General features: G+C 45.2%; 1 protein-coding gene across 2 annotated transcripts in view; it reads right to left on the bottom strand.

The window, feature by feature from the left end:
• Eftud2 (elongation factor Tu GTP binding domain containing 2) overlaps nt 1-12311 on the bottom strand; it is a 43350-nt gene that overhangs the window by 26120 nt on the left and 4919 nt on the right. The window contains exons 3-8 of one of the 2 annotated variants that reach the window (XM_005369093.3): nt 5326-5491; nt 4255-4333; nt 2978-3053; nt 2430-2495; nt 1667-1702; nt 282-372 (exon numbers count right to left, since the gene is read on the bottom strand). In XM_005369093.3, the coding sequence (XP_005369150.1) occupies nt 282-372; nt 1667-1702; nt 2430-2495; nt 2978-3053; nt 4255-4333; nt 5326-5491 (514 nt within the window). The remainder of the gene's footprint in view (nt 1-281; nt 373-1666; nt 1703-2429; nt 2496-2977; nt 3054-4254; nt 4334-5325; nt 5492-12311) is intronic. The other variant, XM_013354451.2, reaches the window with a different exon arrangement.

The following is a 12311-nucleotide window of genomic DNA, read 5'->3' as shown; positions in this document are numbered from 1 at the left end:
TAGGATGATTATAATAATATTAAGAAGGCAGTTATAGGGGCTGGAGAGATGGCTCAGTGGTTAAGAGCATTGACTGCTCTTCCAGAAGTCCCGAGTTCAATTCCCAGCAACCATATGGTGGTTCACAACCCCCAGTAATAAGATCTGGTGCCAACTCCTATCTGCAGGGACATATGCAGGCAGACCATTGTATACATAACAAATAAATAAATTAATTTTTAAAAAAAGAAGGCAGTTATAGTATTCCAAAGTACTCAGAAAATAATCAAGGGCTGTCCCACCTGGTGTGTCCATGATGTTGAAGAGGTAAGATTTCCCTTTGGTATCCGGCAGCACCACCGTCACAGGAGTGCTCTTGATGCCAACACCTCTCTGAAATTAAGACAGTGGTCACGACTTCTTTACGTACAGAGACATTTGTCAGCTCTGGGGGGGGGAGCAGTGTGTGTGTGTGTGTGTGTGTGTGTGTGTGTGTGTGTGTGTTAACTGCTGACCGATTATACTGATGTCTCTCCTTGTAGCAGGTGTAATCGTTTTTATCTAGGCCTCTACATGGCATGATCTTGTAGATAAAACATACACACTCTTTTTTCTTTTCTTTTCTAATAGTCCTAGGGATCAACTCAGAGCCTTGTGCATGCTAAGCAAGAATTTTACCACAGAATTACATCTCCAGCACCAAAGACAATTTTCTTTTGGGGGGAGGGAGTATTAGAAAGTGAACACAGGGGTCTTCTCACTTGCTGAGCAATATCCTCATCTCTAAATTTTTATTTTGAGACAGAGTCTCACTCAGTTGTTCAGGTTGGCCTCATTCTCATTCTGTCACCCCAGTAGGCTTTGAACTTTTTGGGGGGGTTTTTTGAGACAGGGTTTCTCTGTGGCTTTGGAGCCTGTCCTGGAACTAGCTCTGTAGACCAGGCTGGTCTCGAACTCACAGAGATCTGCCTGCCTCTGCCTCCCGAGTGCTGGGATTAAAGGCGTGCGCCACCATGCCCGGCCGAAATTTTTTTTTTTTTTTTTGAGACAAGGTCTCACTATGTAGCTCTCAGGAGGGTCTGGAAGAGATCCACCCATCATCTCTGCCTCCCAAGTGCTGGGATTAAAATCATGCACCGCTACACTCAGCTGACGTTGTTTCTGATGGGCATGCCTCAGCACAGTAAAAATGTCATTATGATGGCTTATCCTGTGCACCACTGCCCTAAATACCCTGTGTATTTATGTGAGCCTGCCATGTAGTTCTTGAGGGGAAAGGGGGACAGATAATAAAGGAGGGGGAAGAGAAGAGGTGACAGGGGAGGAAGATCCAGACGGAAAGATAAAAGAATCACAAGCAGTCCACAGAAAATCCCATTCCTGAAGGAGATGCACATAGTACGCATCTTACAGAGTCCAGATGTTGTAAAGATCATGTCGAGTTTTACAAATTTGAATGTCACCTCTCAGTATTTGTCTTATTAGGTAAAATTAAGTCTACTCAGGGACTGGAAGGCTCCTGCTCCAGCTTGCCTTCCCACTTCTCACTATGGAATAACTGAGTGTAGCGTAGGGCAAGGCTAAATTGGAATGCCACGGCAAAGCCCCTGCCACCGCTCCCATTCGCTACAAAACTATGGCTAGTGGGCCTGTGTGTGCAAAATCTAGTTTCCCAAGACACACTTACCTCTTGCTCTGTGAAGAGGATGTCCGTGTAGCACAGCTGGAAAAAATTCAGTGATGTTAGCACCTGAATCCAGACGTCTCTCCTGTATGCACACCATCACCATCAATCACCTTCCCTCACCTCCTCCCAACTCAGGGGGGTCTCCCAGGAGGAAACTACACTGAGCACAGCAGGGTGTTTCCACAGCAACTGCAGACAATGAGACCAGTGTCCCCAACCCCAGATGGAAAAAGTTCCTGCATGTATGGAAAAGGTTGAGTGTGCAGGGTGGGGTGGGGAGCAGTCACTGAAGACCACGCCATGGCTAGAGAGAGGGCTAAGCTGTACACCTACACTGATCTTAAAGGGGGAAAGGAGACCTGTGCCAGCCTTCACGTCTCACGTGTCTCAACAGTCAGTTTGGCAGAGTCTGAACGTTTATTGCACTGAGACTAGCTGCCACTGCTGGCCTTGTTCACAGGCATTTAAATTTACCACAAAAACAGTAAGGCTCAATTGTATGATATTTATAGAACAGGCTATTAATAAAACGACAGGAAAGAGGAGACTGTAAAAGTCAGAATACATCACTGAGGAGGGATCCCAAATGCAGAACAGATCATCTAAAATTACTGCAGGTTAACATTCTCCATGCTCCTGAGAAAGCTGAAATGACTTGCTTCCACCTATTAATAAAGTCCAGTCCCACAGCAGCAGTACGCAGACAGCACTGATGTGAGTGCTGGGTGAAGACAGGAAAGGAGCGGGCCCAAGTTATACTCACATCTTGGTCATAGCGCTTTCTGATTTCTGGATGCGTCTGCTCTATTAAACAATCTACAAAACACGTCTGAAAGAGAAGAGATGAGTAAGACCTGCCAATTACAGAGGAAAATCTGTGCCCCTTTCCCCAAGCTCCCAACACACCATGTAATTCAGGGGTGAAGGGAGGAAAAGGGAAAACAAGGAGGATTATGGGACAGCAAAGGATTAACACAGAAGCCACAAGATTATTTTTCAATGAAAGATGAAATCTTTCATGGAAAGACCTCCCTCAGGAAATAAAAGGTTATAAAAATCAGAGTAAGGCTCAATTTCCCCTTTTCTGTCCAGATGTAAACTGCTCACGTATGTAAGTGGTCAGGAACAGAGTTCAGAAATGCTGGGATTTCACAACAGTTCCATAAGAGTATGCAGGAGTATTGTCTTGTCCTCCCAACCACCCACCCAGCCTCAGGACTTCAAACTGGAATCTCTATGACTCTAAGGGATCAGAAGATGAGTCGGTTCAAAGAGAAATCCTGTTCCAAGGGAAGCAGACCAGTCTCTCACCTTGCCGTGGTGGAGATGGCCACAAAGGGTCACGTTTCGGATGAGCTCTGAGTTGTCCATCAGATCTGCTAAGAAACTGGACAGGGAAAGGCAGAGATGAGGAGCTACGACAAAGCTCCCCAAGAGGCACAGAAGGATTTCCAGAAATTTCCAGCCAGGAACAACTGTCAGCCCAGCTGCACAATACCCAGAGGCAGAGCACCTGGATCTCCAGAGCCCTGGCTGTGGTGCCCATGACATAACAACCCAGAAACGGACCGATGCCCTCCAGGTGAAAGGGCACGTGCGTGCGTCACAGGGAACATGTGGAGACTAGAGGACAGCTTGTAGGAACTGGGTCTCTCCTGCCATGCAAGTCTCAGAAATAAACTTAGATTGACACCTGTGTCCCCTGGCCATCATGCTCACCCCTACAGGGATTTCAACAGTAAAATGATTGGAAAAGGAAAGGTTGGATTAAGAAGTGGCAGGCATGGTGGATCACACCTGTAGTCTCAGTGCTTAGGTGGTGGAGGCAGCAGAATCAAGACCAGCCTAGAATGCATGTGACCTGGGTCAGGGGAGGGATGAGAAGAATGCAAAGATCAGCTGAGCATGGTGGTACAGGTTTATAATCTCAACACCTAGTAGGTGGAGGCAGGGGGAGCAGGAATTTAATGTCATCCTTGGCTATCTAGGGAATTTTTTTCTTAAAAAGCCAACAAACAAAAATCAGGCAGGGCAGTGGTAGCACACACCTTTAATCCCAGTACTCAAGAGGCAGAGGGAGCCCGAACTCTGAGTTTGAGGCCAGCCTGGTCTACAGAGTGAGTTCTAAGACAGCCAAGGCTACTCTGAGAAACCCTATCTCCAAAAGAAAAAAGCAAAAAACAAACAAAAAACCAAAAAACCCCACCACCATCAAAATAGAGAGAGTGAGAGACAGGACAACAAAAAAAAGTTATCAGCAGGGGCTTCCTGGAGCCATTTTTCAGCTGCTGATCACAGCTCTGGTGATCTCAACACTGATAACTGTAACACTCATTGGTCTCAAAGGCTGGCACCCAGGACTACCCTGAGATGGAGGCTGTGCTGGCACAGAGGCAGAGGAAACAGCTGACATCTAGATGAGGGTATTTAAGACTGAACTTAAATATCCCAGCAGCCATAGTTCTGGCAGATCATAAAAAACTGCTGTTGTAATTCTCTGGCTCCTTCAATCATAAACTACCTTTTCCTGCCTTAAGAAAAGATGGCCGCAGTATTTCTTTGGAAAACTGAGAGACCTTATAACTTACTCCATCTCATACACCGTGACAGGTAACGTCTGCTCCATCAGAGTGAACTTCTTGGTTTTCACTGGCTTTATAATGGGCTCTAGGAGGAAAAAGGAAAAGTAGTGACACATAGTTAGGAATAAACCAAAAATACAGCACTCGATTCTGCTGGACTGGGCTGTAGAGCCCATGATATATAACATCAATTTGTTTTATTCTCACGGATCTGTCACTCAGATTGACAGCTGGGGATGCTATTTCAGCATGAGACAGTGAAGAGACATGAACTGCATGAGCTTATTTGGTGTGGTATGGAGAAACAACAGACACATTTTAAAACGGAATCGCTTTCCAGAACCACTACTCAGAGTTGGACAATTGTACCACTGCGGATGGCTGAGAAGGGCTAGAATATGATGCACAGGAAAACATTAGACCAAAGAGAAAACTCAGCAGTTTTTAAGCCCCAAGAAGTAGGTAAAGCACTAACTCCTTTAAAACTATGTATATTTTTAATTATTTTATTTCATGTGTGTGAGTGTTTTGCCTTTGTGTATGTTTGTACACCATGTGTATGCCTGGTGCCCTCAGAGGTCAAAAAAGGGCACTGGATCTTCTGTGAAAAATGGTTTTGAGCTGTCATGTGGGTGCCTGGAATTGAGCCTGAGTTCTCTGCAAGAACAGTCAGTGCTCTTAACAACCGAGCCTTTGCTACAGGTCAAAAGTACTAACTGTTGGGCTGGAGAGATGGCTCAGTGGTTAAGAGCATTGCCTGCTCTTCCAAAGGTCAGGAGTTCAATTCCCAGCAACCACATGGTGGCTCACAACCATCTGTAAAGAGGTCTGGTACCCTCTTCTGGCCTGCAAACATACACATAGACAGAATATTATATACATAATAAATAAATATTTTTTTAAAAAAAGTACTAACTATTTACTAACAAGCTAAGAGTTTCGCTGAATATTAAAACAAAGTTAATTGAATCTTAGTCCATAAACAATACTGGAAATTAAAGAAAAAAATATCGCCCAATTCATTCATGTAACTTTGAAGATTCACTGACAGCTAGGCAAGGTTTCCTCCGGCCATACCTGTGAGAGGCTGGGTGTCTTCCTCCTGAACTATGGTTTCCACCTCAGGGCCATATACCTCCTCGGCTGTGGGGTAGTACTTCTTGTCCTCATGCAGCACCACCTCCATCCCAGGGTGGTCATCATCGTGCTCTCCCACGTCATCCTCGTCCTCATCATCATCCATCTAAAGGCAAGAGGGAGAGGGAGGACAGAAGGGTACCTTTTCCTGCTTGACAACTGCTTCCTTTAAGTTCTGTGTGGTGAGGAGGGCCCCCACTCCCTGGAAGACCCTCCACTCAAGGGACACTGGGGGCCTTGGCTATGGCAGCTCAGCTGCACCAAACCTGCCCCTCTCTTAATGGGATCATGGGATCACTGGCCACAGTGGATTGAGATCAAGGCACACATCAAGAGTCAGAGGTAAAAATGAGGAACAAACCTATATCTTTACATTTTTCACTTAGATGAACAAAATTGGCTTTGGAAAATGATCATGGTTATAAATAGTAACAGATGCTGTCAAGAATGTGAAAGCTGGGCAGGAAACAGTGCTGCTGCTCTGGAAAGCTCTGCAAAGCGTTCAACATAGTGTGGAATACAACCAAGCAATTCCAGTCCCAAACAGTGTCCTAGTTAGGGCTTCTGTTTTGTTGTTGTTGTTTGAGACAGGATTTCTCAGTGTAGCCCAGGCTGTCCTGGAACTCATCCTGTAGACCAGGCTGGCTCAAGCTCAGAGATCCCCCCCTGCCTCTGCCTCCCGAGTGCTGGGATTAAAGGTGTGCACCACCACCAGCCGTAGGGTTTCTATTGCTGTGATAAAACACCATGACCATCTCGGAGAGAAAAGGGTTTAATTCTGCTAATACTTTCAAATCATAGCACATTTGAGGGAAGTCAGGGCAGGAACCTGGAGGCAGGAGCTGAGAAGAACTCACAGAGGAATGGAACGCTACTTACTGGCTTGCTCAGCCTGTTTTCTTATAGTACCTAGGATCACCAGCTCAGGGGTGGCATTACCCACAGTGAGCTGGACCCTCCCTCATCAGTTAATCCAGAAAATGCAACACATGTTTACCCACAGGCCAGTTGGGTGCCCCCCCCCCTTTTTTTGGAGACAGGGTTTCCTTGTAGCTTTAGTACCTGTCCTTGTAAACCAGGTTGGCCTCAAACCCACATAGATCTGCCTATGTCTGCCTCCCAAGTGCTGAGATAAAAGGCATATGACACCACTGCCTGGCGAGGTTTACTCTTAAGAGGACTCTAGCTTGTCAAGTTGACACAAAACTAGCTGGTATTAAGTATAAACCTCAAATACACAAAATTACAGATGCACAAAAACTTCTAAATAATTATTCTTGGTACTATTATTCATAGTAGCAAAAACAAAACTAGAAACCCAAAAGGAGACCAATTTATGACTGGGTAGTGAAATATACTGTTTTCATATGAACAATATTGACAATAAAAAGAAGAGAAATGCACATACCACCTGTGTACATGAAGCTACAACACAGATGAACTCTAAAACATGATACAAAGCAAAGGTAACCGGCAAAAAAGTCTTCAAGGTGTATCATTTCATTTACATACAAATACAAAGGGAAAGAAAACAGGGCTCAGGGAAGGCAAAGGTTAGCTGGTGTAGTTTCTCCCTCGGATGATGAAAATGTTCTAAAGTTGATAATGATGATGGCTGTATGACTTTGTGAATATCCTAAAAAACAATTAAGTAAGTGCTTAACAATTAATTGGCCCCAAATGTAAGTCCTTACATATCAACTCCTGGTTATGAGCAACACTGAGCAAAACTATTTATCAGCTAAAAGGGTCTCGGGGTGGGAGTGAGGAGAACATTTTATTTAGTTCAAACAGCAATGAAAAGACTTGAGTTAAGTACATGTGGAGACTCTAAGGGTTAGCCAGGAATTCAACATATTTAGGAGTAAAGGGAACAATGGGACAATAAACTGAAGTCACAGAGAAGGACCTTCCAGATTATTTAAGTAATCTGACCCCCAGCCCTCTCGTGTGTGTGCGCGTGCATGCGTGTAGGCTAGCAAACTGCTGTCTTTTGAAACAGTCTCTCACTGTGACCTGGGGCTTGTAGATCAGCTGAAACTGGATGACTACCCAGTCCTAGCCCCAGGGATCCACCTGTGTCTGCCTCCCCAACAGTGGGACTATAAGATCACACTACCACACCTGGCATTTTTGTGGGTTCTAGGAACTGATTTTATGCCCTTATGCTTATGCGGCAACTGAGCCACTGTCCTCAGCACTGACTTCACTTTTTCCAGAATAATGGTTTTCAACTAGGTAATCCACAGGAGCTCAGTGCTTTGGGCTCAAACTTCAGCACTGTGTGTGATGGGGAGGACGGGGACGACCCGTTCTGATTCCTACCCTGAGAACATGCAGAAAGGAAAGTTGGTTAGGAGCCTACTGCACGAATTTAGTGGAGACGGTGACTTGCACCATGCAGCTGTGAAGGTGGTTTAAGAGGTTGAATCCTAGAAATACTGTGTAGAACCAAGTACTTTCTAATAAATCAAAGTATGCATAAGGAGGGGAGAGGCCTGTGACATGAGCAACAGAGCACTGCACTGTTTTTACAGGGAAGAGGAAGAATTTAAGAGCAGTATGGCACACTCGGGAGGCATACAAGAGCTAGTTCCGGGACAGGCACCAAAACTACAGAGAAACCCTGTCTCGAAAAACCAAAAAAAAAAAAAAATTGAGACCCTCCACCAGGCACCATGGAGGGAAGGCAAGTCAGATGCAGGACACATAAAGCTGAGGCGCAAGACAAAGGTCTTTGAAGACAGAAACCCAAGAGTAACCCAGATAGGATGACTGGGAAGCAAAGAAATAGAGGATACCTGCAGGGGCATGGAGTCAGAGCTCCAGGGTGATACTAAAGAGGGTACCCAGGTCCTCATAATGCTTTTTTTTTTTTTTAATTAAGAAAACTGAGAGCAAGGGATGGCACGGTCAAAGCAAAATGCTGGCATTCTTCCTTCAGTGAGCGGAGGGCTGAAGGCCTGAAACCAGCCAGGGGCTCACCACAGAGCTCCCTGCATGCATGTGAAGATGTAGGGTTGGGCCACTGCTTGAATGTGAGGGAAGCTGAGGCCCAGAGGAGTGCTGCTTGTCAGCAGACGGGAGGGAATGCTGAAAGGGTGCTCATTAGCTTTGCTTTAGGTCTGTCTGAGCTGCTGCATGATGCTCAGGTAGAGACATTAGAGGAGCTGAAGTTACTACAGAAAAGCCCACGGTTCCATTCCTAATGCACTCAGCCGTATGCGGCAGAAGACTTGCTTGGTAGCTATTTTGGAACCACCATCAGGAGGATATGTTTGGCTACTGAAAGAGCTGATGTAATCTCAGGCCGCTTTAGCAGAAGTAGAACATACAGATGGCAGGAGGTAACCAGGCAGCCTACCACTGGAGGTATTTGCAATCTTTTTTAAAAAACTGGTTGACATTTTGGGATTTGTGTGAAGGAAAACAGACACCCACCACAGTATCTACCCACCTCACTGTGCGCGATGCCTTCCGCTCTGTTCTTGTGGGTGAACTGTTTGTTTTCAGTCAACTAAACACCATCCCCAATACCTCCTCACCAATCGAGACCTTCACCCAGCACCTCTCCCTCCCTGTCCTGCACCATTAGTTTTCCCTCACTGGTGGGTCATCCAGTCAGTGTGCCTTAAACCTTCACTCCGGGTATGATGGTGCACACCTTTAATCCCAGTACTTGGGAGGCAAAGTAACAGGATTTCTGCGGGTTTGAGGCCAGTCAGAATGACATAATGGAGAGATCATGCATTATCCCCCGCCCCCAACAACAAAACAAACCTCACAGACAAAAACCCTCTGCTTGCCATCCCAGCTACTCTGGAAGCTGAGGAAGTAAGTTCAGTACCGGCTGACCAGCTCCCTGCAGAATGAGCAACCTTCTTACAAACTCTTATGCATTAGAGCCCCAAATAGCTTGTTTTGGTTTAGCTTTTGTTTTTCCGAGACAGGGTTTCTCTGTGTTTCTCTGGCTGTCCTGGAACCCACTCTGTAGACCAGGCTGGCCTCAAACTCGGAGCCTTGCCTGTCTCTGCCTCCAAGTGCTGGAATTAAAGATTTTCTTTTGTTTTTTTAAGAAAGGGTTTCATTCTGGAGTCCAAGCTGGCCTTGAGCTTGTGATCTTCCTGCTTCTCTTTTTTTTTTTTGAAGATTTATTTATTTATTAACTATACAGTGGTTTGCCTGCCTGTGGGACAGAAGAGGGAACCAGATCTCATTACAGATAGTTGTGAGCCACCATGTGGTTGCTGGTAATTGAACTCAGAACCTTTGGAAGAGCAAACAGTGCTCTTAACCTCTGAGCCATCTCTCCAGCCCGATCTTCCTGCTTTTCAACTGCTAGGATTACAGGCATGTGCTACCATGTCCATCAAGCCCCAAAATCCTATGCACATCTCCATTAGCCAAATCACATATATCCCCATAATCCCAGAACCTGGGAGACCAAGGCACAAGAATCAAGAGTGGGCTACTTAATAACTTCTAAGCCAACTTGGACTACAGTGTGAGACCCTGTCTCATATTAAAAAGAAAAAAAATCACAAAAACCTTGTTGTCTTGGCAGAGCAGTATACACCTATAATAGCACCTGGAAGAGGGATCATTAGTTCAAGGCCAGCTTGGCTGCCTAGTGAATTCCAGGGCACTCTTATCTAACTCTTACCTAAATAGCGAGTGCCCGCTCCCCGCTACGCCCCCAAAGGCAAGTATTTAAAAATAGCTGGTGTAAACCTCAGTAGAACACTTGCATGCCAAATACAAGGCCTTGGGCTGAGTGCCGCACACTAGGGAGAAGGGAGCGGCATCATCAGATGCTGGTTCCAAATGCTCCACTCATCACAAAGCAGGGACACAGCACGAAATGGTGCAAGAACAACACCATGTACTCAAGTTTAAATGTATGCACAAAGTATAGACTACGCATTTAGCAACTCCCACCAACAGAACAAAACACCCATCATTAGAATGCCTACTATGGCGGCAGTGTGGGAGTAAGACTGATTAATAAATTAACTAAACAAGAGCAGAGACTTACACAGCAAAGACACCGAGGAGCTCAGGAAAAGCATTCATATGCCCCCTCACCATTCACTTTCTTATTATAATTTATATTTATTTTACGTGCATTCGTATCTTGCCCACATGTATGTCTATGTGAGGTGTACAGATCCCCTGGAACTGTAGTTACAGACAGTTGTGAGCTGCCAAGTGGGTGCTGAGAATTGAACCAGGTTCTCTGGAAGAAGTGGTGTTTCCTAACTGCTGTGCCATCTCTCCATTTTTCTTTGCATTTGTTAGCAGGTTTACGGAGCTGTAACCCATCATCTTAAACACACAGTTCACTGTTTTTCATCCACCTGCACAACTCCACAATCAATTTTGGACACTTTATCCCTGAAAGGAACTCTGTCCTCCTGAGTTCTTGCCTTCCAACCTGAGCACCCTCTGGTCACCCTTTGTTTCTACAGCTGTGCCCCCATTCTCCGGGTCCACATCGAAGGCTGCTTCCTTAGATGCATCTCTTGGTCCCCGGGTCAGGAATGCCTCCTCACAGACTCTTACTATGGTACTGAATGTGCATCACGTAACTGGCACCTGTCTTCTCCTGTCTCCTATGGTAAATACTTCTGTACTTCATCTCCTCCTGGAAGTAGTAAATTCCCGGAAGACAAAGCTGTGACCCACTCTCTTTGCATCCTGAATCTTTGCAAAGAGCTCTGCAAACACTATTGAATGAAACACTGGGCATTACTTCATCTGGACTCCATTTGCTGGGATCATTTTGAATTCTGACTGTTATCTAATGTGTCAGCTTTAATGTGCTGTGGAAGTCAACAAGCTCCAGTCTCTACCTGCATGCAAGTGAATGACAGAAAGGTTGGAAAGGACAGAACAGAGCAGAGAGGTCTTTGTGTGACAAGATAGGAGGATCTCCCGGGCTAAGTGGCCAGCCAGTCTAGACTAACCTCCCAGTAAGAAAACTTGTCTCAAAGGAGGTGGACAACATTCCTGAAAATGACACCAGAGGTTGTCCCCAGGCCTCCACACTAGCACACAGGGGCACCTGCACACATATGACCGTTCACTCTACATACGTATATAAAATCATTTAAAAAGGAAAAATGGTATTTGCCACCCTTGCAGAGGACTTGAGTTTGGTTCCCAGCATCCACAAAGCAACTCACAACTTAACTCTAGTTCCAGGGAAACCAATGCACCCTTCTATTCTCTGTGAGCCCTACGAATGCATGAGATACACTTACCTACATATCTGCAAAATACTCACACATTAATAAATAAATCTAAATTTAAAAAAAAGTTCATAAGGCATGAGTAAATTCCAATGTCTAGTAAAGCATGTGACTAGCAAATTTGAGGTCATGGGTTCCATTCTTTTGTATCACATTTAAAAACACCTACATATATTTCCATAGCATATTCGTGACCTGTATCTCAACTTAGTAACAAAGCATGAGAACACCATTTTTACAAAACCCTTATCTGATTTTTTTTTTTTAATTTATGTGCTTGGAGCTGGGTGGTGGCGCACACCTTTAATCCCAGCACTCGGGAGGCAGAGGGAGGCGGATCTCTTGAGTTTGAGGCCAGGCTGGACTACAAAGCAAGTTCCAGGACAGCCAAGGCTACACAGAGAAATTCTATCACAGAAAACCAAAAATATTAATAAATAAAAATTTTAAGAGCTTAAAAATAAATAAGTACATGTATGTGCTTGGGTGTTCTGTCTGTCTGTAGTCTGTGCACCGTGTGCCGCCCTTGAATGCTGTCTGTCTGTAGTCTGTGCACCGTGTGCCGCCCTTGAGTGTTCTGTCTGTCTGTAGTCTGTACACCATGTGCTGCCCTTGAGTGTTCTGTCTGTAGTTTGTGCACCATGTGCCACCCTTGAGTGTTCTGTCTGTAGTCTG

This window comes from Microtus ochrogaster, unplaced genomic scaffold, assembly GCF_000317375.1.
Source record: "Microtus ochrogaster isolate Prairie Vole_2 unplaced genomic scaffold, MicOch1.0 UNK44, whole genome shotgun sequence".
In the NCBI taxonomy this organism is placed as follows: Eukaryota; Metazoa; Chordata; class Mammalia; order Rodentia; family Cricetidae; genus Microtus; species Microtus ochrogaster.
The sequence above is the reverse complement of the archived record's forward strand: the minus strand, read 5'-3'. Positions and strand labels throughout refer to the sequence as shown.